The sequence below is a fragment of the Gymnoscopelus braueri genome, assembly GCF_963280865.1.
Source record: "Gymnoscopelus braueri genome assembly, chromosome: 21".
NCBI classification, from domain to species: Eukaryota; Metazoa; Chordata; class Actinopteri; order Myctophiformes; family Myctophidae; genus Gymnoscopelus; species Gymnoscopelus braueri.
In genome coordinates this window covers 38,994,668-39,011,015 of record NC_137623.1, presented here as the reverse complement: position 1 = coordinate 39,011,015, position 16,348 = coordinate 38,994,668, and the positions used below count along the sequence as shown (strand labels likewise).

Here is a 16,348-nt window from a genome sequence, read left to right as displayed (position 1 = left end):
GTGAGGAACATTGAGGTTCTACACAACAAACCTTGTTGTGTGGTGCGTGGAGGGGCGCCCCCCCCCCTCCACGCACCGCATTTACATTTTTAATTGTATTGTTTAATATACTCTAGCCTACTGGCTATTATCTGTATCAATAGGGATGTGCTCCACTCCATTTTTCTATTGTTTCAATAAAATTGCTTAAAAAAACATAAAATCGACACCAAGTTTGCCAAAAGTGTCAAAGGTTAAGTTATAACTCGTTTTCACATAGCCACCATCTTGGAAATATGCATATTAGGGTTTCAGACACACCCAATCGTAATGATAAGCATTCCAATGTGTTTGCAATGGTAAAAAAAACGTTGAAATAGACACCAAGTTTGTATTTGTAGCTCATCTGGTTCAAAAGTTACAGCCCAAACCGTTTTACATGGCGGGCATTTTGGATTTGGTCGCTATGGCGACCCCAAAGGTCGCCCGCTCGGGCGCCCTAGCTAAATCATTAGAGCATGCCCTGGGCTACATCTGGGCTACATTTGGTGCATTTAAGACTGATTAGCGTGAAAATTGAAGGCCCGGGACAATTGCTGAAATATTGTCCATATAGGTGATTATGCTAATAAAAGCGAATTACGCTAATTCTGAAAATTGCTCAACATGCAAGTTAGCATCCGGCAGTTTCCACATGCTGGGGACCCATACTCAACATTTCTAACATAAAACCTTGGTGTACTCAACATGTCGGGGTTCACATTCTGGCAAGTGGACTATAAAATTGTAAAAAGTGTTGAATTGAACTGCCTTGCATCTTCTATGATTAAAACCATTCACTTAGGTGTTTTTTTTATTTATCAGACACAAGTTGGTTGATTTTGTTATACACATATTACTATTAATAGTATTATTAGGGCCAGAGCACTGCACAGTAGTGCGAAGCCCTATTGAAACTGCAATGATTATTATTAGGGCCCGAGCACTGCACAGTAGTGCGAAGCCCTATAACGGCAATGATTATTATTATTAGGGCCCGAGCACTGCACAGTAGTGCAAAGCCCTATTGAAACTGCAATTATTATTATTTTCCCGATAATGAATCGCATTTTTGAGGGGCAATGCGTACTCCAAAAGCCTAATGGCTCAATAGCGCCCCCTACAAAAGTTTGTGCTTCAAGCCTGACAATACGGTGATATAAAAATCGGTACACACCTGTATCATGTCACGACTTTCAAAAAAGTCTCTTGGAGCCATGACCTAAACCAATCAGGAAGTCGGCCATTTTGAATTGATAGTGGCGTTTTTGTGCATTTCACGCCATTTTCACGGGTTGTACTTTAACGAACTCCTCCTAGGCGGATTGTCAGATCTGCCTCAAATTCGCTCAGAGTACACAAAAGACCTTAACGATGAAAATATATCAAAAGCTTGAGTTTTCGTAAAACGGCGTGACTGTGGCGAAGCGTCAAACTTCAACGCCAAACAGGAAGTGAAAATAGCCGATCTACAATTCCTATTGGCTGGGCTTTAAACAGCCATAACTTCGGTTCGCAGCATGCTACCGAGTCCAAATTTGGTATGTGGACTAAGACCACCAATAGACCACCTGAAGCCCCTCTGTCCTCCTATTGGCTGGCCTTTAAACAGCCATAACTCGAGAAGCATTTATTTTGTCATTAGATACTTGTAAATTTACTTATGTTTTAGCTATTGCCATGAAACTTTGATCTCCTCATGACGAACAACTATCACAGTCCTACATATGACCTCTGACCCTTAGATCTCCCGCCATGTTGTATTATATGAAAAACTTTTCAAATCTATCTCCTCTGGCATTTTGATAGTATTCAATTTCAGTATTGTGACCTATTGCCTATAGGGCATGGCACAAGACAGAAGGCAAACCGTTATGCTTATCAGCAGACTTAAATAGGGCTGCCGTAGCTCAAACTCATCAAAGTATCAAAAATCATTTACAATCTTTTACAATTTGGCACAATAGGTATTATTTATATGCTCTTATCGACAGCAACTTAATTGATTGATTGATTTACATTTTGAATAGGCAAAAGAATGTAAAACAACACAGTTACATTTATAATACTTTTGTCTAAAAGGTCCGACCAAAAAAGTCCTTGCAGACTTGTTTCAAAATATAAAAATTTAAAATGTGAGTAAATTGCATGAAACGACTACTTACAGTGAGTTGTTCCTGAAGGTTCCTCCTCTGAATCTGGAAGGTCCTCCGATGAATCTGCATCTGAACTGTCCTCCTGTTTTAATCTGCTGCTGCTTTCATCTCCATCTTTGCAAAGACAAACCCAAGATCAGCCAATATTTGTCAGTTTGGCCTACTGTTTACATTTGAACAATGTCTTTTTTATACTCTAGACAAAAGATAGTAGCATGGATATTGGATATTGACATTTACTTTGTTTTCTATACAAAGTACTTCTACAGGGCCACCACACGTTGGGCACCGGCCTAGTCGGGAACGATGCAAGTTTGGAACGATGCAAATAGGGAATGCATGCCCTATTTGCTCCAATAAATGTGTTGCCCTATAATTCCAGCTTTCCTCCTAGTCAAGTGGTTCTCAACCAGTGGTCCGGGGACCACCAGTGGTCCTTGAGGGGGTTCCAGGTGGTCCCCAGCTAAATGATGGAGAGTTGGTAACCAAATGGACCTGTATCAGATCTTTATCTCTTGAGAGCGTAAAGTGAAACCAAATGGACCCGAGTTACATTATTGTTAAATATCTGCATTTACAAGAATTAGAGAATGTAGAAGAATTGTTATGTTTGATCAACGTTTGCCTGTTACCTCTCCTATGGTACCAACATCAACATAGCATGGAATTGTGGACAAAATCTTATCCAACGATAACAAAATATTTTGGGTCTGAGAGTCTAAATCTCATCAAACGGTCCGCGGCTCAAATGCTGAATAAATAATGGACCTAGTCAACTGGAGACCCTTACCTTTTAACTGGAGATCCCAGTTTTACAGTAACTGGAGTCTTTGATGGGTGGGTGATGGATTCATTACAGCATGGCTAGTAACAATTTATTTTATGCTAGTATGTAATAAAAGAAAATGCCATCTCTACTTACATTATTTCACTTGTCGTAAGGACACTGTGTACATACATCTACTGATGCCTAATCTGGACACATCTTCAGTGATGTTCCTGGAATCATAGGACGTTTCGGGCCTCTCAACATCATACGCCCTCCTCCAGGTGACCCAGCCGGGGCTGATCAGACCCCAGCTTGTGTCCAGATGGCTAGCTAGCTACCATGACTCCATGGCTCCCCTCTTTTGAGCCACAGCCATCTTGAGGCCCTCTCTGCCGCATCGGTGGTACTGCGGATGGCTCTCCTCTTTCTCTCTCCCTCGATGCCTAAACTACTGAAGGCTCTGACCAAGGAACGGGCTGCAAATCCTCTGCACCCAACTTCCACAGGGAAACACCTTGCTCTCCATCCCGCCTGCTGACAGTCGCTGACCAGTCCTGCGTACTTGGAGAGCTTCCTTTCAAAGGCTTCTTCCAAGCGATCTTCCCACGGGACTGTCAGCTCCAGCAGCACAGCTTGCTTGGTGGACTCAGACACAAGGACAATGTCTGGTCGCAGGGTGGTGACTGCAATATGGCTGGGGAACTTCAGCTGATGTTCAAGGTCCACCAACAACTGCCAGTCTCTTGCAGACGTCAAGATGCCTGCAGATGTTTTTCTGGCAGAAGTTGGCTTGTCCCCAGCTCTGACAAAGGCGATGGTGTTCTTGGAGTGTCGGAACTGCTTTGACCACGCCAGTCCTGTGCTGATGGCTTCAGCAATGGTCTTCAGGACTTGGTCATGCCTCCACCTGTACCGTCCATCTCCAAGTGCCTTTGTACAGCAACTGAGGATGTGTTCCAGGGTTCCTCGCTTGGAACACAATGGGCATGCTGGTGTCTCTGCTATGCCCCATGTGTGCAGATTTGATGGGCTTGGAAGCACATCATACACTGCCTGGATTAGGAATTTGATGCGGTGAGGCTCGGCTTTCCAAAGCTCAGCCCAGGTCACTTTCCTCTCAACCGCATTCTCCCATCTCGTCCAAGCTCCCTGTTGCTTCATTCCCACTGCCTTGCAGGTTCTTGTCTCCTCCACTGCTGCTCTCACCTCCTCCTGAACAAGACGGCGCCCTTCCTTCCCACTGGTGTTCATTTGGGGAGTTGGAAAGGATCCTAGCCCAGCTCGACCTCGTGTGACCACTCCCACCAGGCTCTTGTGACGCAGCCTTGCCTCTGCCTCTTGAACTGCTTCCTCTGCCCTCCATTTCCTGCCAGTCCTCACTTGGATCCCTGCTTTAGCCACCTTCGGATCACTTGAGTCCCTGTACTGAACCACTTCTCTGGCTCTAGTTACCTTGAATTCCTCCTCCAAGGATTTGAAAGGCAGTTGCAGTTTGTTGGTGTTCCCGTAGAGTGCAATGCTGCTCAGGCTCCTTGGTAACCCAAGCCATCTCCGGAGGTGGGTGCTGACCCTCCTCTCTAGGGTCTCAACTGTTGAGATAGGGACCGCATAGACAAGGAGGGGCCACAGAATCCTGGGAAGAATGCCATGTTGGTAGACCCAGGCTTTAAACTTCCCAGGTAGGCCTGACTTGTCCACGGATTTCAGCCAGCCATCCAACTCAGTGCAGGTTGACTGGATAGATGTTGTGTCTCTCAGAGAGCAGTCAAAAACTTTTCCTAAGCTCTTGACTGGCTTCTCTGAGATAGATGGAATGGCTGTGTCTGCGATGTTAAACCGGAACTTGTCCACCACCTTCCCTTTCCTCAGCACCATTGATCTGGATTTGGCGGGTTTGAAACGCATCCGGGCCCACTCCACCAGCTCTTCAAGCCCCTTCAGAATCCACCGGCAGCCTGGGACTGATTCTGTCATGACTGTAAGGTCATCCATGAATGCCCTGATGGGTGGTTGCCGTTGTCCGGAATTCGTGCGGGGCCCTCTGCACTCTGGCTCAGCAGACTTAGTGAGCATGTTCATGGCTAGGGAGAACAATGTCACAGAGATAGTACACCCTGTGATGATACCGATCTCCACCTTGTGCCAACTGGATGTTATTGCTCCTGAAGAGACCCTCATCCTGAAATTGCTGTAATAATCAGCGATGAGGTCTCTACACCTGCTTGGGACATGATGTTTTGTCAAAGTGAACTGAACCAGCTTGTGTGGAATGGAGCCGAATGCATTTTCCAGGTCAAGCCACAACACTGACAGGTTGCCCTTGTTCTCTCTGGCCTCCCGAATAAGCTGTGTCACCACACCGGTATGCTCCAGACATCCTGGCATTCCTGAAATGCCACCTTTCTGGACAGATGTATCGATGTAGGTGTTCTCTGCCAGGTAGGTACACAGCCACAAAGAAAATGCCATCTCTACTTACATTATTTCACTTGTCGTAAGGACAGAACAACTGGTAAATACGATACAAAAGAAGATTCAATTTATCCCCTGAGCAAGCAGGCAGGATGTATTTAGCTCAATGGTAAAGATTTCAGCACTTGCTCAGGAAACCGGGTTCAAATCCAGGGTAGAAGAGGAAAGTTACATAGTGCAGCTTTTATGTCAATACTTCAGAGGTCTATTGATGTTGTGGAACAACAATGTGTTCCCCCAGTAACTCACCTTTTCTCCTATCCCTGTCAGGCTGGGAGGTTCGTGTGGACAGCCACGGCAGCGTCTACTACGTGGACCACCTCAACAGGACCACCACCTGGCAGAGACCCAGCAATGCCCCCAAGTGCAACCACACTCTGCCCCGCTCCGGATCAGCCCAGCAGATGGAACAGCTTAACAGGAGGTAGGAGAGGAGATTGTACTCAGAAAGAGTTACACTGACCTCTGCTGGTTGTATAAAGAACTAGTCTCCTGTCATTCTCACCTTCTTTCTTCTGTGACTGTGGCTCTATGCACAGCAGCCATATTGGAAAGAAATTGGTCCTCTTCCTTACTTCCTTCACAGGTCTTACCAATTATACTAATTGAGGCTCCCATTCTGGTCAAACTTAAGTCAGAGTGCTGATATTGTGCATGTTGGCTCACTGGAAACACTCTGCTACACTAGTGGGTCTCAAAGTGTGGTCCAGGTACCCTCATGGTTCCTTGAGCCGGTAACAAATGGAGAGTGTACACATGGAATCAAATGAACTGTAAGGGTCCTTCCATCTGTAAGGGGCAATCTCGAAACACGTCTCGAAACGCGGTGCGAAGCGACGCATTTCGAGCTTGTCGATGATTTTGTGTGACGCTGTAGTATGATCAAGTAGGGTATTCATTTATGAAAAAACACAAAAGGTTAGAATATGGAGATAAGAGGTTTCTGCCCGACAGCGACACAATTCCGTTTCAGTTAAGTGTCCAGCTTAGCAGACCACAGGGTCTCCAGATGGAACGCCTCCGTTCTGAATAAATGTTTCTAATCACTGCTCCGCAATTACACTTTAATTCAATTAATGTTAATTTAATGTTAATTCAATGTAAAGAAATGGACCTGTAACTTCAACAAGCTAAGTAAAGAGAAAATGTTGTGGCAATCGCCTCAAAGCCCCTGTTGTTGTATCACAAGGAAAGAAGAGATTACCTATCTGGGTTGTATTTTAGATAGCAATCTTTCCGGTGATAAAATTGCAACAAAAGTAATCAAGAACGTCAACCAAAGAATGCGTTTTTTTGGGCAGGATCTCCTCGATGGTCAGTAGGAGGACACAAGCCGGAGCACTCATCCAATGTCATTTTGACTATGCATGCACCTCATGGTACTCTAGCACCTCAAAGGAATTAAAATCTAAAACTACAGACCTCTCAAAACAAACTAATCAGACTGCTTGTAGACGTCACACCTAGGCAGTGGTGGAAAAAGTACTCAAATATTTTACTTAAGTAAAAGTATCGATACTGCAATGTAGAAGTACTCTGTTTTAAGTAAGAGTACAGACTTCTACATTTACTTGAGTAAAAGTACAAAATTATTGGTATCAAAATGTACTTAAAGTACTAAAAGTAAAAGTACAAAATGTTTGAAAATAGCAGATTTTAATAGCAGCTCGCAATGCGACGCGTTGTGAGCTTGTAGATCGGCTATTTTCAAAAAGCCTAGGTATAAAACAGGGCTGAAGTGGTTAATGTATGTTTTATAATGTAATGATTTATATCTGCAAAGTAACTAGTAACTAAAGTTTTCAAATAATTGTAGTGGAGTAAAAGTACTATATTTGCCTCTGAGATGTTGTGGAGTAGAAGTAAAAGTACTGGAAACTGGAAATACTCCAGTAAAGAAAAAGTACCTAAAATGTTTACTTAAGTACAGTACTTGAGTAAATGTACTTAGTTACTTTACACCACTGCACCTAGGACTAACCCCTGCTCAGGGGACAGAGTACAGCAACTTGTAATGTCTCTGGTTTTCAAGACATTCAAGGGACCAGTGTCCATGTACCTGTCAAACTACTTCAAAATAGTGAGAAACACACACACACACAGGCACAACACCAGAGGGAGCTCCACTGATCTCATTCCCCCCAGATTCGACACAAACATGGGGATGAATGCATACTGTTATGCCACCAAAATGTGGAATGTCCTACCACCAGCCATCAAAAAGTGCAACTCCCTACCCTCCTTCAAAACCGCCATAAAAGCGCACCTGTCTTCTAGCTTGCCAAAAGAAATTACCCCCCACTGTTTTTCTGTAAATATACGTATTGCTCCTAGTATTAATGATTTCTTGTATAGTATTGTATTGTATCTGTCTTTATGTCTTGATGAATTGAATACACAGGACCACAATGAAAACAAGCCCACAGGGCTTATTGTGTTATTATTTTATCATTATTGCATAACTTTACCTCAGCACTTTTCGCAAACTGTTAAAGTATTCAAATCAATCAATCAATTATCTCTTCTCTTGTAGATACCAGAACCACCAGAGGCCCATGGCAACAGGAGAGGATTCTGGCAGTGGTGAGCTGTGGATTTTTAAACTATGGGGGCTATATTTTATGACGTCACGTGCACGCGCGCGGGCATGTGCACATAGCCACTCAGCTCAGTGCTAGTTGAAATACTGTATTCAACATGTGATTATTAATGTATTTATATTTCTTATTATTTTGTTGCATTGTTAATTTGTTGTTTTTATTTTTGTTTCAATTAATCAATTATTTTATTTTCCTTTACATAGACTCACCCACACATAAGTACTTAAAATAATCAGACAACTTTACTTCATCTTTACTTCAATGACTTTATCTTTTTTTAAAGACACAAGATGACAACTTCACTTACATTGCTTTCAACAGTGGTTTTAACAATCATTTGAACAGTCACAAGAACTTCCAACAACGGTCAGGGATAACCGTGTGAGTGTCTGGTACAGCTCTCGTTCTTGCGTCCTCTGCTAAACGATGGTATCTATGTGTGGCTGTTAATACAGTGTAACTGAAGACGTAAGTGAGAACGCAATGTTATGCAAAGCAGCCAGGTTGAGGCCATTGTTGTGTTAATGATTGACGGCTCGCGGGCGGCTGACGGTGTGTGCTCGCGCGTGCATGTGGAGCTCGCGCAAGCCCCCAGCCCCCATAGTGTCAGAAGAACTAAGGGGTCGCCGACCCCCCTAGCACCCCCTTCAGCTCACCCCTGGATTCTGGGAATCGTAGGCTGGAGAGGAGTAGCAGTACAGACACATCAGACACTGATCCTGCACAGACAGGTGGGACATGTGGATGTTTGTGAGCAGCTTTTCCCCCTTAGTGTAAACCACAACAGTGTTCTAGAACAATATGTACTTGATATGCTGTGGACACCCAAATGTTTTGTGCCAGGGACCCCCCATACAAGATTTGTGTTGTTGAAATATTCCAATTTCTTTCAATATATTTTTTAAAAAAGCCGATGTACAATATATACACATTTTTCTGGGGACCCCATAGACCCCCCAAAGGACCCCTGGGGGTCCCTGGACCCCACTTTGAGAACCACTGTTCTACAAAGTCCCTTGAAAGCACTTCCCCTCACACACATGTGACATCAATCATCGTTGTCCTGGTCATGGGATTTAATTATGATTAGATATGGTCTTTTTTCCCCGCTTGGGTGGCTCTGTCGAGCGTCTACACGTAGGGAAGCCGGGCTGGGAGGGTGATATCACTGCATGTAATCCTACGGGCTGGGGCGGCACTTGTCAGCAGCAGGGAGTGTTGGGCGGGAGGAGTAGGACGAAGACTCTAGGTCCTCCCGGTGGGGGCTCCTCACTGGTAGTTGAGTCAGTAGGATACACCAGCAGTGACAACACAGAAATGTGTGTGGAAGTGATGCTCGGGTCAGGTTTTTTCATAACCCGCCCCGCCCGCCTCAAGCAAAAAGCAAAAAAAAAAGATATGGTCTTTTGTGACCTGCATTGAACTTCTATAATGTCCTATTTGGTTACCTCCCCATTTACCTGTTTTTCTGACATGATGACCTACTCTAAAGAGTCTCACTTAGATGTCCCTGTCGGAGACCTGTTTTGTTCTCTGAATCACTATAAGTGTTCTCTTACACACTTCCCCCAGAATAACAACTTAGCAATCAGTGAACCTTGGACGGACCTGTTGTTTTTCCCATTATGAAGGCAGAGTAGAGTGTTTTTCTCCTTCCTGATAACCACAGCTGCGACTAAGGACCTGCTTCTCATTAGGGCCAAGTGGCAGGCCGGGTTCACCCATCTCGACATAGGCGGGTGCATATATGAAAAAAAAGCACCTTACCCTCAAAAAATTGGAACAAAAGGTTTCTCAACTGTTTTCTGTAGTATGTGGTGTCCTGAATAACATACTAAAAGTCTACCAAAGTTTGATCACTGGAAAGGTGTTATTTTCAAGATGGCGTCCAAGATGCCCAAAAAAACATTAAAACAGCTTAACTCCTTCATTATTTATCCTAGGCGAGTACTTTTTGTGTCTAACCCTATGTTTTGGGGGCCTAGGAATCCATTGGACTTGTCCAAATTGCAGAGATACAATTAGATAATTTTGAATTCCAATATTTAGTTTGTGACTCTATTAAAACCCTTTGAAATGGTCTCCCATTTCAAGTTAACTAGTACAACAATGCCATGCAGGAATTCAATGATCTCATCTACACGACCAGTGAGCAACACAGAGAATCCACAGATTCCAGGATGAAACGAGATCACGCTGACCAGGAAAAGATCAAAGAAAAACGTGGCACTTTTAAACCATTCTCTCTAGACCCATCTCTGAGAAACATTGTGACTGGTGTAGTCGCCAAAGAAGACGTGAATATTCATGAGTTTGAGACTGTTGGGAATGAGTTCATTGAAAAAAATGTTGGAAAGCCCATTTTTGGGATCTCATTCAAACGCAAAGACCGGGCAAAAACCCTTGCAGATGAGTCTAGCATCAAAGTTACCAAAGACCGAACCATTGATCCTGGTCTGTTGTTCCAACGATTTCTGATTATGTCAAAAACCGGAGACCTTTCACTGGAAGATGTAATGACCTATGAGCTCAGCCCATTCCCTGCAGCCCTGTTTGAAGCCAAATAAATATTCCGTAAGGCTGACAAACCCCAACTAGCTCAGGCAGTGACTGAACTGTCAAGCGAGGAATCAAAGAAAACTATACTGGATTCTATCCCACCAACTGAACAGTATGTCCTTGATGGTGGCTCCCTGATTCATCGCTTGCCATGGAAAATGGGTGACAGTTATGGTGTCATTGCACAGTCCTATGCTGACTTTACCATACACCAATATGGTGAATGGGTTTCTGCTCCCAAATCAAGCAAAAAATGTGGTAGAGGACCTTGGGAGCAAGGCAATGGCAGTTATGTTTGGTGGCAAGAATACAGATTCACTTTCATCTTTGCGCTACGAACTTCTTAGCAAGAAAATTGTGTCTGCCAAATCATTTGTCAACCCAGAACATCTCCCTCCAACAGAGTCCTTGACTAAATATCACTGCCAAAGAGTTTATTACCAGATCATGGTGTGGACTGAAATGGAGAGTGACATGAATCCGGTGGATTGGGGATGGAGATTGGAGGACAATCACTTTGTGCCAGTTATGACCAATAAAACTGCTGCCCCAGAAAGCCTCCTGCATATGGTCTACTGTAATTGCAAAACTGCTTGCCAAACATAACGGTGTAGTAGCAGACAATACGGACTGAATTGTGAGAAAAATACAAAAACAATATCTATACTACAATCCGCAGACTGGCTGAAAGCGGGGAAAAAATCAGTCACCGGTGTCAGTTGCATGTTAGGTTTCGCTTTTGGTTTGCATGATGCAGTTAGGTTTCGCTTTCGGTTTGCATGCTGCAGTTAGGTTTCGCTTTCGTTTTGCGCTTTGTACAGTACAGTACAGTACAGTACAGTACAGTACAGTACAGACCGTACAGTACAGTACAGTACAGTACGTACAGTACAGTACAGTACAGTACAGTACAGTACAGTACAGTACAGTACGTACAGTACAGTACAGAACAGACCGTATATACAGTACAGTACAGTACAGTACAGTACAGACAGTACAGTACAGTACAGTACAGTACAGACCGTACAGTACAGTACAGTACGTACAGTACAGTACAGTACAGTACAGTACAGTACGTACAGTACAGTACAGACAGTACAGTACAGTACAGTACAGACCGTACAGTACAGTACAGTACAGTACAGACCGTACAGTACAGTACAGTACAGTACAGTACAGTACAGTACAGTACGTACAGTACAGTACAGACCGTACAGTACAGTACAGTACAGTACAGTACAGTACAGTACAGTACAGTACAGACAGTACAGTACAGTACAGTACGTACAGTACAGTACAAACCGTACAGTACAGTACAGTACAGACCGTACAGTACAGTACAGTACAGTACAGTACAGTACAGTACAGTACAGTACAGTACAGTACGTACAGTACAGTACAGACCGTACAGTACAGTACAGTACAGTACAGTACAGTACAGTACAGTACAGACAGTACAGTACAGTACAGTACGTACAGTACAGTACAGACCGTACAGTACAGTACAGACCGTACAGTACAGTACAGTACAGACCGTACAGTACAGTACAGTACAGTACAGTACAGTACAGTACAGTACAGACCGTACAGACCGTACAGTACAGTACAGTACTTTTTTTTTTTTTTTTTTTTATCCCATGATTTTGTACCCCCAAACGACATTTTCTTTGGGGGGGTTAGGGGGGGTACTAGAATTCTGCCCGCGTAGCGGGCAGAACTTCTAAGTAAAATACAAAAGCATGAAAGAAAAAAGTTTAAAAAAAAATAGGGTTTAGCGGTACTGAGCCTTCACGCGGCGGCCCTGTTTTGACTAATTTCACAGTACCACGCAGTAATAATGCATTTATTCCCAAAATAAATGGTTGAAAGCTTCAACAGAATTTGAATTATAAGCAAAATCACCAATGCTGGGCATTATGTCACGACAAGTTTCTTAATTCTTTACATAAATACCCTTATAACCAATTTTTTAATACATAATTGTACTTATCAATACATAATTGTACTTATAATCACTTCACTATAATTTATATAAGCTAATTGGATTCCTAGATCACCAAAACATAGGGTTAGACACCAAAATTACTTGCCTAGGATAAATAATGGAGGAGTAATGGTCTTTTAAGGAACTGGCGGTGGCCATCTTGAAAATTTTACATTTCTAGTGGTCCGATTTTGGTAGACTTTTGATATGTTATTAAGTACACCTGATACTACAATAAACCATTGAGAAACCTTTTGTTCCAATTTTTTGAGGGTCAAACCATATTTGCACCCGCCTAACAACATTCCTGCTTAACCACGTTTCACTCACTAGTGCAATGCAAAATGTCACAATATAAAATGTCATGCTACAATCCAAAATGTCACACTACAATACATCTATCATGCTACAACAACTAGTTAGCTAAAGTACAACCCGTGAAAATGGCGTGAAATACACAATAACGCCACTATCAATTCAAAATGGCCGACTTTCTGTTTGGTTTTGGTCATGGCTCCAAGAGACTTTTTCGTAAGTTGGGACATGATACAGGTGTGTACCGATTTTTATACATGTAGGTGAAACCGTATTGTCGGGCTTGAAGCACGAAGTTTTGTAGGGGCCGCTATTGAGCCATTAGGCCACGCCCACTTTTTTTTTTTTTTATACGTAATTTTTCACCACTGATGATGTGTGTGCACAGTAACGTAACTTTTGGAGTACGTGTAAGCCTTCATTTTCCCGATTCATTATCGGGAAGAATCGGAATAATAATAATAATAATTGCAGTTTCAATAGGGTTCACACTACTGTGCAGTGCTCGGGCCCTAATTAAAGCTGCAAGCAGCGATGAACGGGCCATCTGCGTTCCGTCCACGATACAAGCCTGTATGGCAATCAGCTGAAAAGTTAGGCTACATAGCTTAAGCGATTACAGCTTGTCCCTATTGGCCGTCTAAGTGCACCTAGCAAGTTTCAGAAGTTTAGCATGCGGGGAACTGGAGTTATGGCTGTTTAAAGCCCAGCCAATAGGAACACAGAGGGGGTGGGGCTTAAACAATTACAGCCTGTCCCTTTTGGCCGTCTAAGTGTACCTAGGATGTTTTGAAGGAGTATGGGTCCCCAGCATGTGGAAACTGCCGGATGCTAACTTGCATATGTTGAGCAATTTTCAGAATTAGCGTAATTCGCTTTTATTAGCATAATCACCTACTGTATATGGACAATATTTCAGCAATAGTCCTGGGCCTTAGGGCTAATCAGTCTTAATTGCACCAAATTTGGCCCAGATGTAGCCCAGGGCATGCTCTAATGATTTAGCTAGGGCGCCCGAGCGGGCAACCTTTGGGGTCGCCATAGCGGCCAAATCCAAAATGCCCGCCTTGGATGTAACTTTTGAACCAGATGAGTTACAAATACAAACTTGGTGTCTATTTCATGTTTTTTGACAATTGCAAACACATTGGAATGCTTATCATTACGATTGGGTGTGTCTGGAACCCTAATATGCATATTCCCTAGATGGCGGCTATGTGAAAACGTTTTGACAGTTTTGGCAAACTTAGTGTCTGTTTTATTTTCATTAGAAACATATTAGAAATGCTCCGATTTTCTGATTGCATCCATCTCTAATTTACTTATTAACAATATCAACACTTTCCCCAAAAAGGTATTCAACATTTTCACCCAGAACACTTTTAGGAACAACCTTAATAAGCAACCTTTGTATGTTACACATATAATGTATTTGAAAGAACAATGGAGTGCAGCACATTCCTATTGATATAGATAGGAGTATTTGACACAATTAATGCACAAAAACTCTGTACGTGCATACGTGGGCTGGATGATGGTGGTGGACTATGGCACGACCAAGAGGGTACCTCCGGTCCCCAGCACCATAAATGCTGAGGTGGTGGAGATTGTAGCCAACTACAAGTTTCTAGGAGTGCACCTGAACAGTTCGTTGGACTGGTCTGACATACTCTAATGTAGGAGCAGGCTGTTCTTCCTGAGAAGATTCCGATGTTTTGGACTCCGGGGTTGATCAAGCCCCAACTTAGGTCCCAGGACCCACGGTCAGTCATATAGGGAAAGACAGGACCACTCAGTCCGCTTCTCCGGAACTACTCTGCCGGAACTCGGGGAGGCTCTGGCACGTGGAGGGACTAGGCTCTGTGGGTGGCCCCCTGGCCGGACTCCTCCTTCGTCTCCAGCACTGTACCAGATCCGCTGCACCAGATCCGCTGCAACACCCCGATCCAAACATTTCCTTCTGGCGTGATGGTTCCTTGGGCCGGTTTGCTTGAATGGCCCTCCTAAAGGCCTCACCGTGGGTTTGTTGGGCTTCTTCCTCACGGAAGACACAGGCTGGGGGCGCTGACCCATACTGCTCCCGGTCATATAACTTATAAGATGTACCAAGGACTCTGACCACTAATTACACTTAGATAGTTATTGTACTGATTGCACTGTGGACACTTTGTCACTTTTCGTGATGATCGTACTGGTTGCACGGTTTGACAGGACACTGTAACCTGGTGTTATTGTTATTTTTCTGCATAGTGCAGGATAGTTTGTACAGGTGTATATACTTTTGTTCTTTAGTGATGGTGCATCTTATTGTTATGTCTTACCTTTGAATTGCTGTATACATTCCTTACTCTGTATCTGTAACTTTGTAACTCTGACTGCTGTGCTGCCTCTGGGTGACTGAAATTCCCCTGTGCGATCAATAAAGGTATCTATCTATGCCCATATATGGGCATGCCCATTGTGCTTATATGTTGTCGTCTGGACCCCTCATTGTTGGTGAGGCATCCTCACATCCACATAATCAGGCGCTACTGTGAGATCCAGTGTTGCCTCCCAAGCTGCCCATGCACTCTTTTCCCATGGCCAAGGAAGGCTGATGTAGTATCACATCCTGCTAGCGCATGGAAGAGAGGAAAAGCCGGAGTTTGTTACACCTCATCATGTGGATGTGAGGAACATTGAGGTTCTACACAACAAACCTTGTTGTGTGGTGCGTGGAGGGGCGCCCCCCCCCCTCCACGCACCGCATTTACATTTTTAATTGTATTGTTTAATATACTCTAGCCTACTGGCTATTATCTGTATCAATAGGGATGTGCTCCACTCCATTTTTCTATTGTTTCAATAAAATTGCTTAAAAAAACATAAAATCGACACCAAGTTTGCCAAAAGTGTCAAAGGTTAAGTTATAACTCGTTTTCACATAGCCACCATCTTGGAAATATGCATATTAGGGTTTCAGACACACCCAATCGTAATGATAAGCATTCCAATGTGTTTGCAATGGTAAAAAAAACTTTGAAATAGACACCAAGTTTGTATTTGTAGCTCATCTGGTTCAAAAGTTACAGCCCAAACCGTTTTACATGGCGGGCATTTTGGATTTGGTCGCTATGGCGACCCCAAAGGTCGCCCTCTCGGGCGCCCTAGCTAAATCATTAGAGCATGCCCTGGGCTACATCTGGGCTACATTTGGTGCATTTAAGACTGATTAGCGCGAAAATTGAAGGCCCGGGACAATTGCTGAAATATTGTCCATATAGGTGATTATGCTAATAAAAGCGAATTACGCTAATTCTGAAAATTGCTCAACATGCAAGTTAGCATCCGGCAGTTTCCACATGCTGGGGACCCATACTCAACATTTCTAACATAAAACCTTGGTGTACTCAACATGTCGGGGTTCACATTCTGGCAAGTGGACTATAAAATTGTAAAAAGTGTTGAATTGAACTGCCTTGCATCTTCTATGATT

At 43.4% G+C, this 16,348-nt stretch overlaps 2 protein-coding genes across 7 annotated transcripts in view; both read left to right on the top strand.

Annotated features, from left to right (window-relative positions):
* The window catches only part of LOC308077311 (GTPase IMAP family member 4-like), a 128,185-nt gene that overhangs the window by 63,700 nt on the left and 48,137 nt on the right, over positions 1-16,348 (top strand). The window lies entirely within an intron of this gene.
* The window catches only part of LOC308077313 (baculoviral IAP repeat-containing protein 7-B-like), a 40,298-nt gene that overhangs the window by 12,304 nt on the left and 11,646 nt on the right, over positions 1-16,348 (top strand). For all 5 annotated transcript variants that reach the window (XM_080417952.1, XM_080417950.1, XM_080417951.1 and 2 more), the window contains 2 exons: positions 5,686-5,839; positions 7,949-7,998. In XM_080417952.1, coding sequence (XP_080274078.1) covers positions 5,686-5,839; positions 7,949-7,998 — 204 coding nt within the window. The remainder of the gene's footprint in view (positions 1-5,685; positions 5,840-7,948; positions 7,999-16,348) is intronic.